Source organism: Argiope bruennichi, chromosome 9 (genome assembly GCF_947563725.1).
Source record: "Argiope bruennichi chromosome 9, qqArgBrue1.1, whole genome shotgun sequence".
In the NCBI taxonomy this organism is placed as follows: domain Eukaryota; kingdom Metazoa; phylum Arthropoda; class Arachnida; order Araneae; family Araneidae; genus Argiope; species Argiope bruennichi.
Window position 1 is genome coordinate 29304782 of NC_079159.1, and position 26428 is coordinate 29331209.

Sequence of the window (26428 nt, forward strand, 5' to 3'; positions counted from 1 at the left end):
AAATACCGATTATCGCTATTGAAATTTTGGTCCGATATTGCAATCCCTAAACATACTTCACACCATTAATTACTTCTCTACCATTTTTTGTTGCTACGCTTGACAAATGATGACTTGCTGACACAAATCAAATAAATTAGGTACTTAGCTATAACAAATAAAGCTGTTTAGTTTGAACTAATTATTTTCTAAAATCTGTTATAAAAAAGTTCCATTTGGAAAACAAACCAATTCCTCCTTTGCTCTCCAGTATTAAAATTAAGAATTTTATTTTTACGCATTAAAGCCTCGTATATGATAACAATACAATCAACGATTTTCTAATTGATTCTTGCAATAGTTAAAAGATATAAACTTATAACAGTTTATATGGCTAAATGAGGAACTGTTGTTGCAAGTGATTAAGCTATAACTATTTTAAACAGAAAGTTGTACTGCGAGTTGTTTGTAAATTTTCATAGTAATGAGACAGACAAAAAGAGAATAAATATTTATTAAAAAACATGCAAGAATACTTTAAATATACAGAAATAAAATATAGTTATAAATTTTTTTATACAAGTTTGTCTTTATTCTTCATTTCCTTCTAATGTCTTTGATATGACATCATATATTTCATTGCCAGCATCCTATAAGGAAAAAAGAAAATATTAATAAATTAAAATAACAATGAAAATAAACTTAAATAATTATTAATTAAAAAAAATATTTCAGCTGCATTACAATGATTCTCGATTACTTGTTCACACTAGTTAGGCTGTTAGCTAATAGCAGATGCAAAACAAATTATCATTAACATATTTATAGATAATGATGAATAAAGCACCAATGGATTAATAATGATAATCTGAGAACAATCAAGATAAGTGGGAGAGTTTTATGATCTCACCCAGAAATATAAAAGGGTAATTTTATTCAAACAAGGCAATTAAGGAAAAAACTGTGAAGATGGAAAATTAACTATTTCAAAAGATGGAAAGAAGTCATTCTTATATTAGCTCTAGAAAGCAAAGATGAAAACGGCAAGGATATATTTTTTTGAGGTTAATTACTAGATGTGCAATGAGATGTGGAGCAGGAATATAAAACATGTAGCCCACAATACATATCTTTATAGGTCAGAAAATTTAGCAGTATATTACAGAAATTTTCAATAAAAATTTCCATGCCTTAATTTAAAACTCCTAACTATACATAACAAAGCCAATATTCTAAAAAAAGCCTTAGAACAGCATTATAGTCTGTGTATTTTCTGTAGGCAGTTCAAGGTCACATTTTCTACCTTGTTACTGGTTGTCTGCCTGGCAACGCTGAAGCATATAACAGTGTCACTGTTCTTCGCCCCCCCCCACAGCTGTTACGGTATTACCGAAACATATTGGCATGGAAAAAAAAAAGCTTTGTCGAAACCATGGCAACGGATAAGAAAAAGTGAAGAGTAAGGAAAAGGAGTGTCCTTGAAATGCCTACAGAATTTACACAGACTATAAATAAAGTTGAAGATTATAAATTCTTGAATGTAAGCTTATTTCCCCACCCCCCACCCCCTATTATCTTCTGAATATATAAAAGCAGCATCTAAACATAAGAAACTGGAGGAAATCGAGACTCAATGTTCAGATTCCAAATCAAAATTCAGTAAAAATTGGTTTGGTTTAGTTTAGTTTATATTAATGTCCCATTTTAAAGCAACATTAGGGCATTTTGGGACAGACTTCATAATTTTGAACCGCGGTTAGATTATGAGGACGACACCTGAGCTAGCACCTCCCTCTCCAAACTTCCACATCACACCAGCAGGATGATGTTTGGCACCAATGGATTTAACATGCACCAGACCAGCTTGCACGATGGTTCTTCGGTTGCACAGGTCTTGAACCTGAAACCCTGCAGTTCCGAAGCCGAGATCTTACTACCAGGCCACTGTGACCCTCAATAAAAATTGGATGCTTAAATTTTACAAATATCTGCTACACAGGGTTTGAAAATACTAAAAATCGGCATACAAAATTATTACCATATTTGTAAATATCTATTGATATAAGTAATTATTTTAACTTATCAAAAGAAATAAAAATGTCTTGTCAGATCCAGAATTTCTGATTTTCATCTTTGATCCTTTGTGAAATTAACCATTACAGTTCCTTGAAGTAGAAAAGACAATAGCATATGAGCGAAGACAAGTACCAGGAAGAAAACATTAACTTCATTGTTGATCATAGTTTTAAAACTATATTTTTGAAATACATGTTTTTAAGCCCATATTTATTCACACATGGTACTGGGTCAGAGTTTATATATATATATATAAACAATAAGGGAGAGAGGAGATGTACAATTAAAGATGGTGCACATATTCTGAATACACATAAAAGAAAAATAGAAATGAGCAATTTAGCTAAACATCATTAATGTATTGAAATTTAATTAATCAAAATATCTGCAAATCCCATAATTAATTAATAATATTGAGGAGAAATAGAAATATTTTAAGACTGATTTAATGATAACTTTTACAATCTTAATAAAGAAAAACTATGGGATGATAAGTCATTTAAAAATGTAATAAAAAAGAAATCCAAACTTGTGTTGAAAAAAAAAAAATATTTCTTTAAAAATTATGCAGCATGGAGAAGTCGAATTGATAAAAATAATTTCAGTAAAATACACCAAGCTGCAAAAAACATCATTAACAGCGAAAAAATTGTAATTATGTTTAAGTGCATTTTCCTAAGTTTTTTAGATATGAAATATTACTATATTTTAAGAAAATACTAGTTCTGAGAGAATTAATAATCAATTTAATTCAAAACACAGATTTCAGCAAGTTTCTTTTAAATCATGTTTTAAATATCAAATTGAAGATAAATGTAGAGTAATATTGAGTTTAGATGAGTGTTTTAGAGGGGGGGGGGCATTGATATACAGGTAAAAAGAATTAAAAAAAATTATAGTTAAATATTAAAAATATTTTTTAAATGTAGTTAAAAATCATAAAAATATCGATTACTTTGAATTTCATCCTTTAGACTAAAAATAAACCCAGAAGGAAAAAAAAAAAAAAAAGTCTCAAAATAACAATTATTTAATTTCAAGATCTGGTTAATGTGTGAAATATGTAGAAAGTAGTTTAGGAGTTTTGATAAAACATATTCACTTCTTAGAAAAAAGAAAAGAAAAGAAAAAAGCATTCAATTTAATTCTGGATGCAAAATATGATTGCCTTATAAATAACAAGCTAAGCACCAACATGTTAGCAAATTTTAAGAAATTTAAAATAGAGAAATTATCTTAAAATGAAAAAATTCAGGATCAATCATTAAAAATTTAAATATAAAACTGCAACTAACTTCAACTTTTAATTTAAGAGCTTCAATATGTGCTGCATGCCGAACAACCATCTGCTTTTGTTTTTCCAAGTATTCATCGAGCATTCTCTGCTTTTTCTTTCTCCTAAGAAAAGAAATTTTTCATGCCAAGATCATAATTTCTATATTTTGCATTGTTAAGCTATAAAATTCTAACAGAAAAAAAAAATATTAGATATAATTAAATCTTAAGTTAAATTTAAAATATAAATAAAAAGTTTTAATAACTAAAAACTTGATTACAAGCAAAATTTTAACTAATGTTTTAAATTTTCTTTTCAAATAACTAATTTACACAATGAGCTTGGAAGAAATTGAACAAAAAAGCCTCGTAAATATAAGTTAAGAGTAATTTCAAATGACCATAAACGAACTGTATGCATTTATATCTGAAAATTCAACTGATGACCAGTTAGAGAACATCATGCAGCACTTTGAAAAGGGTGCGATGGAGCTATTTCAGAGTAGGATGTTGTAAAGAAAGGGTTAATTAATACATTCACATGAAGTTGATGGATGATGATACATATGCGCTAAAATAGTTTCTCAGTAACACTGACACAGTCCCACCTTATATGGATTTATTTCTATTGGGATATGTGAAATTTTATTTGAACGAGATGCCATCCATATTATTGGATGCAACTTTAACCTGCATCATTGGTAGCATCTCCTTAAGATGCCAACTAAATTTAATCAGGCTGAAAATAATTAAGGTAATGTTGGAAAGTCTGTGTTATTGCAGATTAAAAATTTAAAACATTTCAAATAGTGTGCCCTTATTTCTCCTTTCTAGTGCATTGCTGCCATTTGGATGTTAATCAAGTCAAATTTTACATCAATATCCATTTTTTTTTCTCTGCTGTTGTAACAAATACCTACATTTTCTAGATATTGCTCTACATTTAAAAACAGAACATAATGGATTCATGGGTTAACATACAAACATAAAAAAACTTGCATATTACTTCCTATATCGCTGCACTTTCATGATCCATTTCTTCATATTCCCTCCCATCTTATTAAAAAAAATGACTGACGATCAGAAAAATGAAGAAAAAAATAGTAGGAATGAGATACTATAACAGCAGAAAGTGGAGCCCCAATTTGTTATTACATTTCATTTGAATTTATCAATTATTAAAAAACAGCAAATGACATATAAAACTGTCTTTCTAAATACTAACTAAAAGAAAAAATTTAAATGAAGATATAAAAGGAAAGCATTATAATAAATAATAGTATTCCAAGTATATTATTAGTTATTATTGATCAAATCAATACTTAATAATAATATTTCATTAAGACAATAGAGATTATGTGTTCAACTAAATGCACTTACAGAGTGACCAGTTCTTCATATTCTTCTTTAAGCCCAATATTCTCTTTTTCAATTTCATTTGTTTCTTTCCGTACTTCCTCAAGCTTTTTCAATAAATCTTCACATTGCGCCTCAAAAGTTTTCACTTCACTTAATACTTGCTAAAGAAAATAACCAAAATAAAACAGAAATTTCAAGACGTGAAAATAAAGAGAAAGCAATTAAGCTATTTAGAAAAAAATATTTGAGACATAAATTTACATCCATTTATTTCTTTTTTAAAAAGTAAATATGCAGCTAATATAAAATTATGAGTTATTGTTCCCTTTAAAGAGACTTAAATTGGAATGCCCAGACTGAAATAATTATAATAAATATGTAAAAACTTTTTCAAAATATGATATAATTTTTGAAAATTTGAAATATATAAGGTGAAAAGAGGTGCGGCTCATTCATTTCAAATTTTTTTTATCAGTAAAGACTGAAAATGGTAACAATATGTCCAAACATTATTGTGAAACTGAGATAAGAAATATGGGATTGTAATAGGAATAATCTGTATCTAAATAAAGTGAAACGAAGAAATAACTTGAAAAGATCATAGTTGCTATTGAAGTAATCAATTGTTACATTAAATTTTTTTTAAAGTTAAGTATTATTAAGGTGTTTTGTGTCACTCAATGAGTATATCAATTCAGTATATATATTGATTGCAAAGAAAAACTTAATAACAATTCATATTAATGGTTGTATAAATTTTATTGATTGAACGAAAATGTGAGGAACTACAGGCAATTACACTTAGAAGTTTCAATGGGGGTTGGGGGTGAGGAAGAAAGAGCTGTAATGCATATTTATTCCAGATGGTATCTTTTGAAGATAATTTAGCATTTTTTTTTACTTATGAATTTACACAAGCTAATTTTGCAAAATTTTATTTAATTTGAAATATAAAGAAATTTTAGAATACAAAGCAACAAAAATGTTACCGTTTCTAAAATGAGCCCAAGAAACGTTTTCATTAAACATATTTAATAATCTTTACAATTTTTATTAAGAAAGTATTAAAAATTTTTAAAGTATACAAGGCTTTTATAATGTTTTAAATAAATTTTAATGTACACAAAATATGCATAAGTTTATACTTCTGATGATATAACAAAGTCTTGAAGTTCTATAAGTGTTAGAAATTTTGTGACTTATTTCTAATCAACTGATTTTGTGTATCTGTTCCTAAAAGAAAAGAAAGTGAAATCCCAAAAACATGCAAGTAAAGTTCTATGCATTGCATGAATAGAATTAAAATTCTATACATTACGTGAAAATATGATTTTCAACATCTTCAAAATATGAAGGATTCATAAAAACAAATAAGTACAACAAAATTTCATAATTCAACAAGCAATGTATATTATGTGTAGATAATGTAAAACATTTTATCATGTAAAAAAAAAAAAAAAAAAAAGCAGGAAATGGTAAAACTGAGAGACATTTTCCTTAAATCAATAGGAAATCGGTAGTTAAAATTATAAATTATTAACTTGATGGAATTCAAGAATTAATAATCTACATATTGCTGCAAATTATGGAAAATAGAAGATTAAAGAGAATGTTTTTATTTACAAATTTAGTTATGCTACAAATAAAATAAATAGTATTCAATTAAAGCATTCTTACCTTCTCTTCTGCATTTAAATCATGTTCCTTTTTTGTTTCCTGGGATGATGCAACTTTAATCTTGACAGATAAATCTGATTTTTTCATTAAAATCTAACAATAAAAATGAAATAATTTATTACGAATGTTTTAGGATAAAAATAAAAGTTACTAAATCATTAAGCAATTATAGAATATTAAATCTAGCCCCAGTGTATATTTAGGATGTTCTTATACTCCTAGTTCTTCTAGTAATAAAAATAGGTGTCTGTTGTAAACATAAGAAGGACCAAAAATTTGAATGGGATATGTTAAAGCAACATTTAATAGGAAATACATCTGCAAATTTTAATGTCACATAGGTACGACAAAAAAATAAATAAATGAAAAACAGTACGGTCAAAATGCTTATTGGAAAATATTTTTTATAATCAATCATGTATTTGTCCCCATACAATATTGAAAATAAACTGATATGAAGAAATTTATAGCCAATGTTATCTAATTTAGCAGCAGATGATTCCATCATACAATTTTAAACGCCTAAAAGTGATTGGTAGAAGTGTTTCAAGATACTGCTTTATATATTGCTTTTATACTAGATATGCACTTTAATGTAGTGATGATATTCCGAAATCCACTTTGATGCAAAAATCTTTCAGAATTAGCAAGAAAGCTCAATAACTAACCCATATGAATTTTTCAGCATGATACTTGAAACAAATGCTCAATGAATGGGTTGGCGAGAGGGAAGTTTGTACTCTAGCAAGGGATTCACTGAAGGGATTAGATTTAGTTTAGTTTAGTTACATTAACATCTTGTTTTAATTTTTATTTTATTTAGTGACTATTATTTAGGCTATTTTGTGACAGACTTTGTAATTTTGAGTCACAGTTTCATGACGAGAACGACACCTGAGGCACCCACCCTCACCAACCTTCCATTTACATCAGCGGGAGGAGATTTGGAAGAAGTTGGCATGTGGTTCTTATGACGGAATGGCCCAAATGTCAGCAAAATGCTATGGATTCACATGAAACCTGGCTGTATAAATCTACTGAGTTCTGGAATTTAGTTGGTAATCAATCAACATTCCACTTCCCTGTTTACACATAACAATGTCTACACATATATTTTCAAAAAAGAAAAAGAAAAAAAAAAAAATGTCATTTGTAATACTATGATTTATTATAATTTTGGTTTCTTTTGACATCTACTATTAACCCTTACGATGTAATTACGAGAGCATCTGAATGCCTTTATGGTTGAAAAGCATTTCAGTAAAGTATATATATTATCATTTGAATGCCATTTTTGAAATATAAGTATTCATATGATTTCATAACTTTCAAAGACATCCCCAGAACTGGTTTAAAAAAAACTAATTCATAATTTTTTTTTTTTTTTTACTGTGCCCATAAATTTATATTTAACTTTAATATAAATTTAAACAATAGTAAAATTATAATAACGTAAAATAAAATATAAATATATTATATATAGATATATATAAAAAAACATAAATATATTATATATAGATATATATAATAAAATATAAATATATTATATATAAATTTAAACAAACAGTAATTAAATTAATTAAGTTTGAAATATTATTTAAATTATAGTAGTTCAACCGAAATACAACATGTTTATATAAAGTTTCATACAGCAAAATTGCATTGGCATTACAATAAATCAAACCAGTTCTGTGAAAGCAATATTTATATAGTACAATTTATATAGTAGTAATAGCACAATAGCAGGGGCATTTCATGTGCCATAAATTTAACTCAAAATTGTAATAAAGAAATAGGGAAGATGATTCCAAAATAGTTGTATCACTGATTTTGAATAAAATGAACTACTATTTACATAGAAAGCTTAGTTAGCAGTCCTAAAATTGTAACTTCAGGAAAACTAATAAAATGTTCTAAATACAATATTTTAAGTGTTCCTTCTTCATAATAACTAGAATTTGCAAAACAATTTTTTTTTTTAATTCGACCATTAACTTTAATAATTAATTTGCATTAATCTAAAAATATAACATTTTATTATTTAGTTTGTGATGTAGTTATCATTGTGATCAGGTACTATAAAATATGCACTTGAGTGTTAAATCTATTAAATTAAGCTATCAGGATAGTATAGGATAATTTTAATATCAAATTAATGATGGGACAGTTTATTTTAGTTTAGTTATATTAACGTCTCATTTTAAAGCAACACTAGAGCTAATTTGGGATGGACCTCGTAATTTTGAACTATGGTCAGATGATGAAGGCAACACTTCAGCAGATTTAATGTGCACCAAACTCGCTGATATGACGTTTCTTTGGTGGAATCGGGTCTCGAACCTGAAACCCTCCAGTTCCAAAGCCAAGACCTTACCACCAGGACACCACAGCCCTGATGATGAGGATAGTTATATCATTTACATTAAATTATTCATCACTGATAATTGTGCAGTTCTAATAATGTTGGTGTTTTTCTTACCTACGTATTATTTAAACATGTACATTACCAATTTCTCAGCTCCAAATAAAAATAAGGCAAAGCAATTTTTCAAAATGAGTTAAGAATTTCATTAAAAAAGAGAATAGAATTTCACAACCAAACAGGTTAATGAAAATGATTAACAAATAATATTTTATTTTTAAATTTCATAAAATTATTAAAACCTTACAAAGAAAATTTTACAAAAAAATTTTAAACAATTGCAGAGTGTACTTTAGTTTCACAACCAATAAAATCAACAAATGTAAATAAAACATTTCATGCATGCACACACATACATAATGAAAAAACTATAAAATATGTTAGTTAACTGTTAGTGTAATGTTAGGAAATTCCATACCTCTTGTAATTTTTCATTTTCTTTTGAAGCAACACTGTTAAGTATTAAAGTTGCAGAATCAAATTTCTTTTTAATTTCATTCAATGCACTTTTACGTGCGTCCCCATGATGAAGAATGCTTTTTTTTGTGAGTTGCATTTTACAATCTGGGAACTCAAAGGCAAACTTGGAGCACATATTTTTAACCACGGGATCATTTATATTCTTTAGTGTATCAAAGGTACTGGCAGCTTTCTCACTAACTTTGAAATACAATTCATTGAATGTATCACAAACTGAAGCACCCTGAAATAAGACAGTAAAGCAAATATTTTGGGATTTACATAAACAAATATTCAGTTCTTAAACAAAAGCATAAAAAGCAAATTTTAAATCATTACACCAACAAAATGTTCACTCTAATTGTACCCAGTTGTTAATTGGTAAACTATTAATATTAAACAATATATGCTAAACAGCATATACTTCTAAACTATTAAAAGCAGCAATTATGAGATGTAAATTTTTAGATGATCCTCTGTTTCTGGCATTCATATTTAGTAAAACTCTAAACACTCAATATTTTAAAGAAAAATGTTCCCTTCTCTTGCGATTAAAAGTGACTCATTTATGAAGATTTGAACTCAAGATCCAAATCATCATATTCACTCAAAAATATAGAACAACTGGATAGTAAAGCCATAAAGATTTGAATATTACTATTTTAGATAATTTCAATAATGCTTTATATGGAAGATCGGCCAATCAATAGACAGTACTTTCAAAGTGTTTATTGATAGGTGTGAAATCCTGAAATTGAAAACTTCGTAACTTTGTTAGTCCCAGAAGAGAGGAACTTTCCTTGATTAAATGTTAGAGTTTCAAGAAAGTTTAATTATGGTTAATAGATATGTATAAAAACTTAAATTTTACTATTTTTCCAATTTTTATATATATATATATATTAATTTAAGCAATGCAAAATATAAACCTTCATATTATTTTAAACATATTTTTATGTTCAATTTAGAAATTAGCTATTTGTCCAAAATTAGAGTGAAAATGCTAAATAAATATTTTTTATGTTATAACATCTTATCTGTATTAAATTTCTAATAATAAGCTAAAAAAAAATATTTATGAGGTTAAAAAATGAAAACATTTACCTCATCTAAAGTTCGAGCATATTGTATTTCTGCATCATGACAATCATTTGTCAATTTTTTAGCAGCTGCTCTTTTTGACTGCAATTTCTCCATCAATTCTTTTTTCTGAGTTTCGAAATAACACAGCTGTTTTTTACCATCAAAGCCTTGAGCATCATAGGCTGCTTGCTTCTCAGCAAGAATGTTTTCTAACTCCTGTACCTTAGCCTCTAAATAAATAATTTAAATAAACTTTTCAGAAAGAAAAAAAAAAAAAAATGAAGAAGTAAAAGACATTTGTGTTTTTATTCAGACAATCTCAATTATTCAACATGCATTTGGATTTTTTAGTAACTTTTGTGAAATGTAAACATTTTTAATTTTTTTTTGCAATAACTAATTTATTTTAAGAGTTTTCTGTTTGTCGATTTTATGTGTAAATTCATACCCTTACTAATTTCTCTTATATACATGGACATTTTTTATCTTTTTTTAAAATACTTTAAAACATTTAAAATTTTTCAAAACATTTTCATTAAGTGTCTTTTTTTTTTCTTTGTATATGTAAGCGGTGCCTAGTGAGAAAACACTTTTAATTAATTTAATCAAAAACCTTATAAGCAAGAAAAAAATTAAGTATCTTTATACATGACTGCATATATAGATCCGTGTATTTTTTAAGCCAGGAATATTTTATACTTTATAATAATGCATAGTTTTTACTGAAATTGTTTAAGAAAATACATTTAGTGAGCACCACTTAATGTGATCATGATTTGTATATTACTATATTAATCCTATCTTATAATATCAGAATTCTTTGATTCAGAATCTGCATATTCAAATTTGTAGAAAAATATTTGTTTAGTGTGGCAACTACAGCATTCATTACTTAGTTTTGACTAATCCTTCATTTTAAACATATATTAATGAGTAACCTTCATGAAATTTCTTTTTTCTTTTATAAATAAACATCTGATTCTCCCTTTTCTTAAGGGATGGAGTCCATATTCTTTTATCTAATCTAGAATTCTCTAGATTAGTTTAAATGGTCACTTACACTATCAGAATATGTTTCACACTATTGGATGAAAGCTGAACAGCTGCAAACCACTGCTACTTGCAACTGAATTACAAAAGCAAAATTAATCTCTAAAAAAGACTGATTCGAATATTAAAGACAAAATCGACATTCTCAACAAATATGCAAATTTAGCATTGTTTTGATTCACACAATTATGAAACAAAAGTTTTCTAGTTTTCTGTGAGCAAGACCAAGCAATAAATATTGTTGATTTTGAAAGGGATGTATGTGTCGAAGAAAATTATCCAACGAATACTGATATCAAGTTTTTTATTTTGAAATGAGACTTGCAGCATTGTTAAACAAATTTTTAAAACATCAAAATAAGTATGAATAGTATATATGCTAAACTGTTGAAGAATAATAGCTACCAAGCAACAGTTAATGAATATTTTCAATTGTTACTTTAGAAATAATTATAAATAATCATGAGATAAATGTTTAAAATTTTTTTTTAAATGATATAATAAATAGTTCACTTTACCCTATTCAGTTGCTGTTATCAATCAGTTAATGTCATCAAAATTCTCAAGCCTTGAAGTGATCACATTAAGTAGCAGCTACTGAATTTTAAATATATTTAGATTTTAATGTTTCTTTCTATATTTGTTCATCATATTTTATTGTAAAATAAAGAACGCCTTTTCAGTTTGACATACATATACAAAGCAACCTGTCATTACCAAAAAAATTATATCAACTTTATAAGATTAACAAAAATCTGAGATCTTTTTGACATTACTTAAAATACTAGTTAATTTGAATGGATACAAAATTTTTAAAAATTTTGATACATGAAGAAGAATAAATTGATTCCTCCAAAACAAGAGGAAAAGGAGAATTTTTTCATCATGTTTATATCAAACATGAGCAAATTATTAAGATGATATTTTTTATAATTGTTTATAATGTATTATACAATTTTTTATAATTGTATAATACATTCATAATATTATAAAGGCCTTCAGTCATAGCGTAATATGTATATCACTAATTTTCAATTAGCTCCCATAAAATTTATGGTTTAAATTACAGTGGAAATTGTTAAATTGCAATTAATATAAGAGCATTTTTTACTGAAACGAAGCCTTTTTTTAAAATTATGAGTACTGAAGACAAAGTCACTGAGTATTTAAACCTTATGGGCATGAAAGAATATCTTTCTTAATTTATGCAATATCTCAAGAAGTTTTCTACAAAATTTTCTCAGATTCATCATGAACAGATCAATTAATTAACAATGTTTAGTTTTAAATGCATGAAACTCTAAGAAAATAAACAGAATTGTTTGAAATAATCGGCCAGAAACATGTTAAACCTTCAAAACCAAGTCTGTATCCGTTGAAAATAGAGTTGTCAACAATCAGAACACAATGCGCATGCGTGAATTTTCTTCGCCAGTTACGTTAACGCAAGTGCGTGAATTTTTCTACGCCAGTTGGGGTAACGCTATGCAGATTATACATTTTTAATTTCCTTTATTTTGTTTTATTTTAATTCAAAAGTACTTCAGAATGAATATGAAAGATCGATAATTAACAATGTTTAATGTTATCAAACACTAAGAAAATAAACAGAATCGTTTGAAATAATTGGCCAAAAAGTTAAGCCTATCCTCATTAGCGTGGAGACAGAGAGGGGGGGGGGGAAACCCTGAAGCCTTACTCATGTGGGGAAGCGAAAAGATATTTTGTCTAGACTAATTTTTTCAATGATGGAGATATTTTTTTTAATGGGTACAATGTTAAAACAAAATAATAGGATATATAGAAAAAAACCCATTCTTTTAAGGATTTTAAAAATAATTTTATACGATATTCACAAAATGAGTCATTCAGTTAGAAAATAAATAAAGATCAGGTAAAAATTTAAGAGGATCATTTCTAAACCTCTTCTCTCAGTTGGGCCCCCTTGTCATGGCCATTCCTGTCAACAACACATAAAGAGTTGAACATTCTTTCATCAGACTTGTCTAAAATAATATTTTCATTATTTTAAACACTAAGAAGTAAAAAAGTTAGAAATTTTTTTGGGGTCATAACAAGTTTGATACTGTTCAATTGCATTTCAATATATGGCGATGCTCATTGTTGAAAATGCAGAGAGTGGGCATAGAAAAAAGGCCATTAAACATTACTTTAATATGTGTTGATATTCGAGATCTATTTAACACTGGGTTCCTCTTCCAAATTCTTTCTTTTCATCAACATTCTTTCTTGATAAGTTAGATAAACAAGCATTAAAAGCTTTTGCTTTATTATATTCAACATCTGGGAAAATAAAAATATAATATTTTCTTTGCATTTTCAAAGGCTTGTTCAGTCACTTGGAGAGTTAGATTACAATATAAGAAATATCAAATATCGCATCAAAGCTATTCATTTGAATCAATTGCAAGAAAAGTACTTCACAGGCAAATATCATAATTCATAAATTATTTTTTAAACTTAATATAACTGCCTCAGAAACAATGGCTTGTAATTCAACAATAAATTAAATTTTATTAATAAGCTATTCTAATAATAATGATAAATATTCTTTAAAACTGTATTATAGAATTAGTTTTCTAGTATCAACTACAAAATATGAAAAAATACCTTTCTCTGCCAATTCTTGAGAAAGTTTCTCAATTCTGGCCTCTCTTTTTTTCCTGTGTTCTCTCATTTTAGTAAAATATTCTTCATATTGTTTCATAATATTATCATGGCCAGCTGAAGCTGCTTTCAGTTCTTGAATTTCATCCTGAAATGTTTGAATATAATATAAAGCCTTTCGTAGGAAAAGATAACCATAATAAATACAATTTAAAAAACAAATTACACATACCATTTCCTTTTGAATATTCATTAATGCTTCATTCAGTTCTTTATTCTTTTCACGAAGTTCCTCAATGTTATATGGGATACGGTCTCTAACTAAAAAATAAATAGCATATATTAATTATATAAATAAAATACAAAACAGTTCAAATGAAGAGCAACTCTAGCTAAAATTGATCAGAGTATTGACTTTAAAATTGGTGCATGAATTTATACATCAGATATACAAAAGAAATCTCCAAGTTAGGATAGCTCATATCTTTTGATGGTCGATCTGAGAGAGGATAAACAGAGTGCCCAAACTCAAAAGTACCTAATTTCAGAAATATTGAATTGAATTAAACAAAGGCTTATCGATAGCATTTTATAGTAGAACTGCAGTGCTTAGAATTATATATTAGTATTAAATAATTATTTAAGCTTAAATAAAATTTGAACAAAAAATAAAAAAGAAAAATGAAGAAAAGGGAGAGTGATTTTTACATTATAGAATCTCTCAACAAAGGTTGCAGTCATCTTGTCATGATGTCACAGATATTTTTTAATGTTTTGACTTCAGTTCACTTGCATCCCATTCCCCTTCCCTTCTTTTTCTAAAGAGTAGTTAGAGATCTGATTTATTCAAACCAGAGGTCAAAATCATATGCCTAATTGTGGTAAAAGTAAGAAGCCTGTGAGAGTAGGTTTCAAAACATAAATAAAAATATTAATGGCACATTTTCTTTTATTATTTTTCTTCCAAAATTATTGTGCAAGCCCCACTGCCTTGCACAATTTTATCAAAATGCTAAAGACCTGTATATGACATTATTCTTTGAGCTAACAACACAGCACACAATTTATAACTGCTGAAATTTTTTGTTCTTCTTGAGAATTTCAAATTTTTTGTTTCCTTGCATCAAACTGCTCACAAACACGAACAGGTGCATGAATTTCTAATTTGTTAAATCATTTCAGTTTTGTCATTACGCTTGTTAACATGCCTTCTTTTAATATTATATATAATTAGCTACAATAATTTATTTATACTCTGCTATTTGCAAACTGAAATAATATTTTATTTAATTGTAAATAATTAAATATAATCATGTGTACATGAAAATAATTGTCCACACAACATAGCAACATGAAAGAACTGATTGGAATTGTTCTTAAAGCTGCATGCTTGCCGAATGTAACTGAATTTCTGATTCAAATAAGTAGAGAAGGTTGCACTGTTATTCAGCATACAGCAATCACTGTCATATTGCACAACATGTGTTATTGCATCTTTTAAAACTCTGGTTAAAAGTTTTATTTCAACAGTTACTTTCTTCTATTAGCTCTATTATTCAAATTCTGTGCACAGAATATGAGCCTCACTGATTAAAGATCCATTAAATTACCAATTTACTATACATATAAACCTTTTGTTTCAGGTAAATTGCTGATGATTTAAATTGGTCTGACTTATTTCCTAATTTACGATCCCCCTGGGGGCACTTCAAAATGAGGTACAGATGCTTCCAGCATGATAGTTGGATCTCGTCACCTGGAGGATACACAAAAATGTGGGGGTCTGACTCCTCCTATCGATGACAGGACATACTTCCTTAGGGAAGGGTTGTGCTGTGGCTAGTGATAGTCCTTAGAACTCAATTACAGTTCCCACCGGTGTTGTTGTTGCAGCAGTCCTGTCATTAAGTATTATTTATCCGTGTGCCTTCAGGTGGGTCGGAGAGTCATTAATATGACTTATTTCTTAATTTATGATAATTAATAGCTTTCCACTTTTTCAATATTTTCAGGAATTCAAATTTAGAATAAAAGTTTCACCAAATTAAATGGAATAATGCTTGATTTCTATTCAGATAAATGCAATTCTATTCAGATTAAATTTGCAAATAAAAGATTCTAAAGAGGTTAAAGCAAAGCAACTTTCTCGACCAAAGCAATGATTTTGAAAACAGGCAAGCATTCTTGCATACTTAAATTCGAGTAAGAAATTGAAGCAAATTTAATTATGATACTGAACAGCCCCATAAGGAAAAGGAATGACCATTTGTAAAGGTAGTATTTATTAAAATTCAATTACAAATAATCCTATATCAACATGGAAAATTCTCTGAGATGTTTGATGTGATTCTCTATAACATCAAATTTAGACTATTCCTTTTTACTCCTTCCCCTGCCCATGCAGACTTCCAGTGATGCATCAATAAAATGGAATAGAAGCCATCCATAAAGGCAATAAACCTTTTGATCATACTGATAATCTATCATAGATCTATCTCCCATCAGTAAGTCTCTCAACTCATAGATCTCTAGCAATGTCTAATCATATCTTTTATTTCCTGAAAATTAGCTTGATATTAGCTTTCTTGAGCCAGCAAGTGCTTAATACCATGAGTCTCATTACTAAATAAAAATCAACTGTTAAATTAAATTGTAATTATGTGGCTAAAAACTTTTCTTTTAGATCAGCAAGTTGTACCTGCTATGTTATTAAATTCTTTAAGTTATTGAACAAACTACAAAAATATCTTTTAAACATTTTAGTTATTTACACTATGTACTAATCAGATAAGGAACAAATTCGGTCTTAGACACAATATATTTGCATTATATCAGACAAATGTTACAGATACTGTGTCATTTAATGCACATATTCTAAAACTGCTAATTCTGTAGTACATAGGATAGTGTAATTGGGAATGAATTCACATCATTATATATTTTCTTTGATTTTAAAGGATCATATGAGATAGAAAATAAGCCTCTAATTTATGTGAGTGCATAATCATGTTCTGGAAGGCTCATTAAACAATGGCTTTTCTTTCAAATTTATTTATTTTTAACCTGTCTCAGTTATAATTATGTTCATAATTATCCCAATATGTTCCCAATTATTCCAGACTATGACATATTTGGGAACATCAGTTCTGGCTTCTGATCACAATAACAAGCTGATTTGAAGAGAATAGATTTGAAATGAATGAGAAAATACTACTTGTTTTATCAGGATTTCTGTTACTACCCATTCCTAATTATCTTAAAATAATGTGTTTTTTCACGTTTTTCAATAAAAAGTATTTTATTTCATGGGATATTGAATGTAAACTAACATATGCAATTTGGAATTATTTGTAATCACTTTAACTCCAGTTTTTTAGGGGAAAGTCAGAAAAGGAATCTTTATAAAAAGAGAAATGGCTGAACATTATGAGATGCGAGCAGGAAATTTACTAATTGAAAACAGAACTCCCATACCAAGTCAAATGTTTAATCTTCAATATCAGAGTAAGATATAAAGTAAGAGATAGTAAGTGTCAGAGTTCATTGAATTTTTCTCTGACATTTACTATCTGAAAAAGTTTACTTGACTGCTACAGTCTGTTACAATAATTTTAAATTGCTAACTATTATCAGCTATGAAATGAAAATTTAATTTAGTCAAATCAATGCTTTTCAAACTAGTCACATTCAGTTGACCACAGCCAACTCACAATAATTCAATTTAAGAATAGGAGTCTTCATTGAAGTATCTTTAAAATAATTGATCAAAACATACATAATTGTTGAAAAATTAATCATATATAATTTAAGATTAGTTTCTTTCTCCATCCCCAGTACCACTGTTTCTTACTGAAAAGAATCAAAATTATCATTTCTGCAAATTCCTTTTTCAGCATAATTTTTTCATTTTTCCTTGACATCATTTTTTCCCTCGCTATTTGATATGAACAGTATCAAAACCATATTAATAACCTGCTTCCATTGGTGAAAGATAAAATGTATGTAGATTATCTGATAAATTCTTTAAAAATGTCAGCTATAAATTTGGCATAAAATAATGAAGACTCCTAGATTTCATATGACTTGATATCATGCAGTAAATTCAAATGCATAAAAAATACAGGTTTTTTTATTGCTACATAAATTTGTCCCTATCTTACCATGAAAATTGTCAATTTTAATTGAGAATATTATTTAATTTCTTGGAAGAAAGTTAAAAATGAAAACTGAATCATACCCAGAACACTATATCCCGCAAATTTAAGAAATATATAACTGTGTTCTCAGGGGAAATTTTGATTTCATTTTTTAAAGCATGGTTGTAACTTAAGTAGATAAAAGACAGATCACACACACACTCAGGTGGGGAAAAAAAAAACAGAAATAAAGTTAATCTTCTTCTATAGCATCTTAAAGAAAACATATGCTTCCCAACTTGTTATAACAACAGATGTATAGTTAGAATTTTTCCATTAATTCTGCTTGACATTATTTATGATAAATTCTGAAAAAGTTCATTATTCCTATTAAACCTACTTTTACAACTACCAATGTGAAAATTGCTTGGATCACAAATTTATTAACAGGACAAAATTGTACTCACTCATTGCTGTAAATACTTCAATGTCCTTTTCTTCATCATCCAATCGTTGGCAGTAAGTGTTGATGATGTATTTTAGCAAAATCTACAATAAAAAAATTATTGTAATAAAATCTAAAATAATAATAAATAAAAATATAAATGTAACTATGTAATGACCATGTAGATACAATATTATGTAGCTTTAAAAAAAAAAAAAAAAAAAAAAAAACCAGTAATGGGGCTATTCAGTTTCCAGAAATTTTTAATCTTATTATAAATAAAGAACACGTGAGTATTGGCTTTGTTTGCATCTCCTTCTAAAATACTAGACCAACTTCAGTGAAATATTTAGCAATTATTATTTAACAAAAAGAATGTGATTAACTGAATTTAATATTCAACTGAGAAGAAATTAGTCAAAATTGCAGAGTAACTTATCATACAAAAAATACTTTCATATTATCAAAAACAAAATTATAAAAGGTACCCAAAGAAAACTTGTGGAAAGTAATGAAAATCTAAATTAATTAAAATTTAGAAAGTGACCTTATGGAAAGTTAAGCAATGTCTTTTTATGGAAATTTACATAATGTCAATTTTTGGAAAACTTTCATAAAATAAACTGACATAGAATACAAAACAATGAAGTACAGTAACATATAGTTAATGGAATTCTCCCACCAACATACAAGAGAACGTTTACATTTTTCTTTATTCCGAAATCTAAAGATTATGGTCATAATACATAGTGTTAAGAAGCTAAACTTATGAAAATCAAGATTATCAACATTTTAGAACTTTTTGCATTCATTTCAAGGAGTTATGGGAAATGATTTTATTGCATTAGTAATAAATTTATTCAGAACAAGTATGTCCCATACATTTTAAAGATTACATAAGAGATAAAAAAAATTATCTTACTGCATATTCATGGGGTCTTTCAACGACTACACTTTGGAAAAACATTTCATCTTCAATGGAATTAACATACTGAAATAAACAAGCATGAAAAAGATGCAATAATTTAATGAAAATATTCATTAAGAAAAACCAATCATCACTGAAAATTAAATTAATGTTAAAGCAATGATCAAGGGTTATAGTCAATTCAACACATTTCTGCAATAACATAATAGAGTGACAAGTTATAAATATAAAAAGTTGAATATGGTTAATTAAACAAATTAAAATGCAAGTAACATGAGAAAGAATGCAAATACAATTTGGGGTAAGGGAAATGTATGAGAAGCAAGTATTACTCGAAATTTGTTTCATTTTTATTCACAGGCAATGTAAAATCATACTAATAAAATAAATAATAAAAATCATCAGCAACTTAAATTAAGAAAATTAACTGGAATGCATTAAATAAGAATTTTACATATAGGAAAAAGTGAAAAATCGTGACAAATGAGGACTCTCACAGAAAAAGGAATTGAAACTAAAATATCTAAATCTAAACTGAGAAATGGTGTCTAATTATTATTATTTAAAGGACATTAATATTTTTAAATTTAATTTTATAATTTGATTTTTACAATTTTTGATTTCTTAAATTTAACTTTTAAAATAACAATCTTCACAAAATTAGATAAAAGGTCACATACAAATAATTGTTGGTATATCAGAATATGAAAAACATTTTTGTACAAGAAATTCTGTTTATTAATATAACTATTATTCCATCAGAATATGACAAACATTTTTGCACAAGAAATTAAATACATTAATATAATTAATTATATATTATTTAAGCAATGAGAATGATATATAAAAACATGATTACTGATGGATAAAATATATATTATTGAAAAATCACAGCTATGCTAAAAGAAATTAATATAATTTTTTATATATGCCACAATACAGGTTTCCAATCATCAATGAATAGATTCTCAAAATTGTTTCAAATTGGGAGAAGTTGACATCATTGGATCCCAAAGTGAAATTCTAAACTGAGAAAAAGTGTCTAAAAATAGTTTTAATAAAGCACTTGCTGATTATTTTCCATATATTCAACAAACATATGGGAATTGTGACACTAAATGCATTTTGTTTCTTTGCCATTATCATCTATCTTAAATTAAACTTTTAATTAGTCTAGTATGTTATTCAGAATGAAGGATAATAGCATATGCAGTTTAGCCAAACTTTTACTTTTTTACAGATTTAAATCAATAAAGGGAGTATGTTTTAAAATCATTATTTTTACTGGTTCCAAAGCTAAATAAAATTTTAAATGTGATAAAAAACATAAAAAAGGTAGATTTTGATAAAAAAAAAAAAGTGAAATGTAATTAGGAGAAAAAAATTTTATGATGAAAAGAAATTAAAAGGGAAAATATACGGCAGACAGGTTTGAAAATAAATCTAAAATAAGCATTAAAGCAGGAGACTGACTTTTGCTTGGAGGAAGGCATGTAGAAGCGCTGTTGACTTTGGAAGTGTTATAGATTCTGTGTGCTATCAGTTTGGTTTTGCAAATAAATTTTGTTTCACTCAACTTTTTGTATTTAACTTCTGGACATTTGGTAAACGTGTTTTTTTTCCCCACTAATTTCTTGTATTTATATTTATTTATTCAAGAGCTGCAAAGTCTGCACTTTTTGAAATTGAGTCACTCAACATTTATTGTTTCAGACTCATCTTCTGAAAATTACACTACAATAATGCAGGCTTCGGCATGCATCCTACTTCAAACGAAATTTTCTTTAAGAGTGGAAAATCAACTAAAGAACTCATTATTCGTATTGGCCAAAAACAATATGAAGAAATAAACATAATAGTGTCCAACAGAGATGCAGCATCTAAAATTCCTCGAATGAACCCATTCCTTATCCAAGCCTACATTAAACAGCACATAACTCGGCACGGCAATATTTTGAATTTGAAATTTACAAGGCAAGGAAGGGTCGTTTTCATGACAACGGATCCCGTGTGCACTGCCCAAATTTTAAGCTTAGAAAAAATTCTTGACATCCCCGTTTCGACTGGTGACATTTGAGAAAATTTGACAGACAGATTCTTAATATTTGATATACCCACTCAAACTTCAATAGAAGAGTTGGTTGGACACATAATAATGATGTAGAAATCATTGAAATGAGAAGATTTGTTAAATCCAACTCGACTTGAGACTCTTCCCCTGTCCTTGTTACAATACTCGGCACCACTTTACCAGAATCCATTAAGATTTGGTTTATGAAACAAAAAAATTCAAAAGTTTGTAGACAAAAAGGGCAATGCATGAAATGTCATAGTTTCATGCATCTAACAAAAATGTGCACCAAACAGATCTGTCATATATGTGATGAAACACATCATGGACAATGTCAAAGTCCAGAAAAGTGCATAAATTGCCAATGTCAGCACTCAGTGACATCAAAATCTTGTTCCCATTACATTAAAGAACGACAAATACTGGAATTTAAATGTCGAAACCACCTAACGACTGGAGAAGCTCGACGCCTCTTTCAACAGTTCTCAAAATCAAGTTATTCTAATGCAGTCAAATCAAACAACATATCTGTAAGTAAAGTCGAGAAAACTGTAAAAAAAAAAAAAAAAAAAAAAAAAGCTATAGTTAAAAATATCACAGAGAAATTACAACAACAAACAAATATGCTCATTAAAATTTTCAAAACACTGAAGAGAAATTACTGCAAAATGTTGCCAGCATATTTAATCAAGGAGAATCAAACAAATCTCCTGGGGAAAAAAAAGTTGTGATTAAAACTGCAAGCATTCCGATGTAGGTGGTCCTTCAAGTTTAGTTTTAAAAAGATTTTTTGGATGGGTTCTGCTCGTTTTCCTTTTTTGTTCCTGTTTTTGCTTTTCGTGTTCTTAAACGATGGAATTGCTTTTCCTCCTTTTCAAAATTCGAGTTCGAATTTACGAGCCTGCCTTTCGAATCCTTTTTGCTTTTTGCCCTTTTTAATGACTCTTCTGCAATGGAATTGCAGGAGAATTAAAGGGGAATACTTTCAATTCCTCCTTTTTCTACCTCTTCCTTTCGGGTCTTTCAAGAGACTTTACTTTCTAAGACAGATTTTTTTTTTTCTTTCCGAAAAAATTTTTTTTTCATACACACAGACAAAACAGACCGGGTCTTCTAATTGGCATTCCTGCTAACATGTTCGGTGCATAGTGCAATTATTGGAAACTAGAAATTACTCCCGAGAAAAGTACAATAGCTGAATTGTACAAGAAAAAAATTGTAACTTATCCATGCATTTCTTATGTGGGACACCCTTTAAAAAGGAATGAAGCGATTAAATTTCTTGGCATCCACTTTTCTAAAAAGAATCAAAACTTAGTAATCTTTAAAAATCTTAGCAATCATGCACCTAAAAAGATAAATGGTCTCAAGATATTCACATAAAAAAACCATGGCCTCAGAACTAAAGATATTAATATTACAATTAATAGCATTTTAAGCATTTTTTACTACGGTTGCATAGTAATTAACAGGTTTTCCGAGACTTAATTTAAAACATGCAACACTCTTCAGCATTTTTTTTTATTATGATTGTATAATAATTAACAGGTTTTCCAATACTCAGTTTAAAGCATGCAACACAATTCAAACTATAGCCCTGAGAATTGCCTTAGTCCTCCCATAATGAACCCCAAATGTTGTCCTTCTGAGAATTGCTTCTCAGGAAATTATTTCTGAAAAAAATCAAGCGACTAGCTTCCCAGACTTTTATTAAGCAAATATAAAATTGTTTACATTCTCCACTTTTAACAGAGCCCTTCCATAATAATCAGGAAATTCAATTAATTACCAAAGATAAAAAATTCATTTCGTTTATTCTCAATAATTTTAACATTTCAGCCAGCCAAATTATCACTTTGTCTGAAAAACCATCAACTAACTCTAATCGCTTTGAAATTTTCCTTACAGATTTTAAATTTCAAAATAAAAATCCGATTTCAAAAAAAAAAAAAAAAAAAAATCTTTGATTAAAATAAATGACTATTTTAATGAAAGCATTCGGAATTTCTATCTTGATCAATTTATCATTGCTACTGAGGCATCCAAAACACTCCAGCACACCTCAATTGCTGAATTATCTTCTATCCAAAAATTCATGTTTCAAGTCCATCCTGTCTTTTCCATTTTTACTGCAGAAAGTTTAGCCATTGCTGAAGTACTAGATATTCTCATTGTTCCTGGAAAAAGATTGTTTGATTTTTACAAATAGCTACTCTGTGCCCACATCGTTGAAAAATATTTCTCTTCAGTCACGAAAAATTATTCAATGTATAGCATCCAAAGTTGAAACTTTAACCAAAATAAACCAAAAAATATCCTTCCTGTGGGTACTTTGGTCATTAGAATATAATCTGGAATGAGCTTGCTGATCGCTTAGCCAAAGAAGTTACAGAAAATACACCTTGGATTGAATGGATTTCTCCTGAAGATATTATTTCAAGCCTCAAGAAAGCGACGCATCAAATCACAATCAATAGTTATAGAAACAGTAAATATTTCATTTCCTTAGGTGGCATCCCTATCACAGTATTCTAGTATGCAACATCACTTCCTTTTCTTCTAATCAAAATTCACATTTGTTCTTTCAGCCCCCCCCCCCCCCTCTTCTCTCATTGTGCATATGCGAGTTTTAAATTGAATCTTGTTTCTTTGATAGAAACACATCTGTATTATTCAATATTCATTTTCTTTGGGTAGTGAAATGCAGGCAATTTCCTAAAATGTAACTGTGGAAATTTTTATGGGGGATTAATTCTTACATATAAAAAATGATGAATATTGCAGAGTATTTATTGTACATTTTACATGATATTCTTTTTTAGATTAACATTACTAACCTGGATGGTTGAAGATCGAAATTTTACGTAGAAGTACAATTATTTTACAAACTAAAATTGAAAAATTAAATTGCTACACATTTTTAGTACACACAAATTTTAACTCCTCTTTTATCACCGATACAATGCATATTTATAAGTGCTGTATTATTATTGCAAAGAATTTATCCTTTGTAATTATCTGAAATAACCTCAATTGCAATATGCAATCTAGTAGTCAATAATCACAACTCTGGATACAAACTCTTATGCAATAATTATTTGTATTATTGCTAAAATATAAATTTGTACAATCTTTTGAAAACCACCTTGCATTTTTCCTTCCATTAAATATAGATTGCATTTTAATGAAATTATCAAAAGTAGCCACTTATCAATATGAAAGACTGAACACATTTGCACAAAAAAATATAGAATAAGTCACAATACCTTAATCAAGTCCATGAGATATAGCAGCACACCCAGAAGTGTTGGCCAGTTAGTTCGAGCAACATATACAAAAGCAGATTTAGCAGGAATGAAAGGATATCGAAGAGTTTTCAGAATTCTAGGAGCATCCTCTTCAATCCTCTTAACGACAAAATCAGGCTCAAAAAAGTTTGTAAGAATCTATAAATAAATATATATTATAGAAAAAATTATGAAAAAAAAAGTCAAATTCATTTGATTGATAGTTTAAGCTCAAGGGAAAATTGTTTATCAATTGAATTCAAGTGTATTTTATGACAAAACAAAACATCTTAAACTCCTATATTAAAAAGAACAAAAAATCTTTTACTTTACAATTTCATAATTTTATTATTATGTAGTGAATAAATGTTAAAACATACACACATAATAAGATAAAATCCATATTAGATTACTTACAAGTATGTACTGTATGATTTCAGCAATATAAAATCTGTAACATTTGAATTTTGCAACCACTGTAAATGTTCATAAAACAGGCAATTTATTTAGATTCTTTCCTATACTTTAAATTTAATATCATAAATAAGCATTGAAAGAAAAGCATTACTTCTTTCCATCTTTATTATTATTTTTTTAATTTTAGAGATATCTGCTAATTTGTTTATTTTATATAAATGCATAACTTTTTTTTCCTTTTTTTTTTACAAAAAAATATGTGTTATGAACAAAGGTATAAAATTTAGGAAAATTAGTTAAAAAAATTTTTTTAAGTGTTTTCTCTGTGAAATTCAAAAAACTTAAAATGTGCCAAATGATTACATTATGAATTAAGCAATATCCCAGTAGTACAAATCATATTATAACAATTCTTCTATAAAAATAAAACATATTTCTATAGCATTTTTAATTGTAAAACTATTTATACAACAGCCATCTTGGTATCTTTCCAAGTTTCCAATTTAAATCTAATTTCAATACCAACATTAGCATGGTATCGATCTTTTCCATAAATTTTTTATCAAAAAGCATTTATGAAAATATTTCTAAACACTCATTGTTACCCTTTGGAACAGTCATGTGAAGCTTATAAATGTAAATAAAAATAGGTAAGTTTTGTTCAAAATGAATATCACAAGGGTTAAAGGACACAATAATAACTTATTTAGCTTTGGCAATATGCCAATTTATTCAGAATTTAAATTATATTGATTGTTCATATCATATATTGTTTGACTTTTTATATCATTTTCACACAATACCAATAATTTGTAAACAACGAATTTGATGACATGGAAAGCTTTAATAATAATAAAAAATAATTCATTACATAATACAATGAAAAATCCTGTTTTTTTAGAAGTATTGAATATATGATAAAGAAAGCTGAAAGAATAAGCACGGTTCATCCTTTATGCAACAGAACTCTTTTCATCAAATTACTTTAAAGGTAAGTTTTTAATTTAGATTTATCTATTCAACAATTTAATTATTTTCGAATATATGGATGTTCTTTAAAAAAAAATAACTATCTTTTTAAGGAAAAAATATACACTTTAAACACAAGAAGCCAAAATAGTAAGAGTAACAAATTC

General features: G+C 27.7%; 1 protein-coding gene across 2 annotated transcripts in view; it reads right to left on the minus strand.

Moving 5' to 3' along the window:
• Positions 1-506: 506 nt before the first annotated feature.
• The window catches only part of LOC129984348 (kinetochore protein NDC80 homolog), a 32007-nt gene continuing 6085 nt past the window's right edge, over positions 507-26428 (minus strand). For both annotated transcript variants that reach the window (XM_056094215.1, XM_056094214.1), the window contains exons 5-15: positions 24855-25034; positions 19512-19580; positions 18612-18693; positions 14241-14329; positions 14012-14156; positions 10352-10560; positions 9207-9491; positions 6367-6459; positions 4711-4850; positions 3351-3453; positions 507-629 (exon numbers count right to left, since the gene is read on the minus strand). In XM_056094215.1, coding sequence (XP_055950190.1) covers positions 570-629; positions 3351-3453; positions 4711-4850; positions 6367-6459; positions 9207-9491; positions 10352-10560; positions 14012-14156; positions 14241-14329; positions 18612-18693; positions 19512-19580; positions 24855-25034 — 1455 coding nt within the window. In that variant the 3' untranslated portion in view covers positions 507-569. The remainder of the gene's footprint in view (positions 630-3350; positions 3454-4710; positions 4851-6366; positions 6460-9206; positions 9492-10351; positions 10561-14011; positions 14157-14240; positions 14330-18611; positions 18694-19511; positions 19581-24854; positions 25035-26428) is intronic.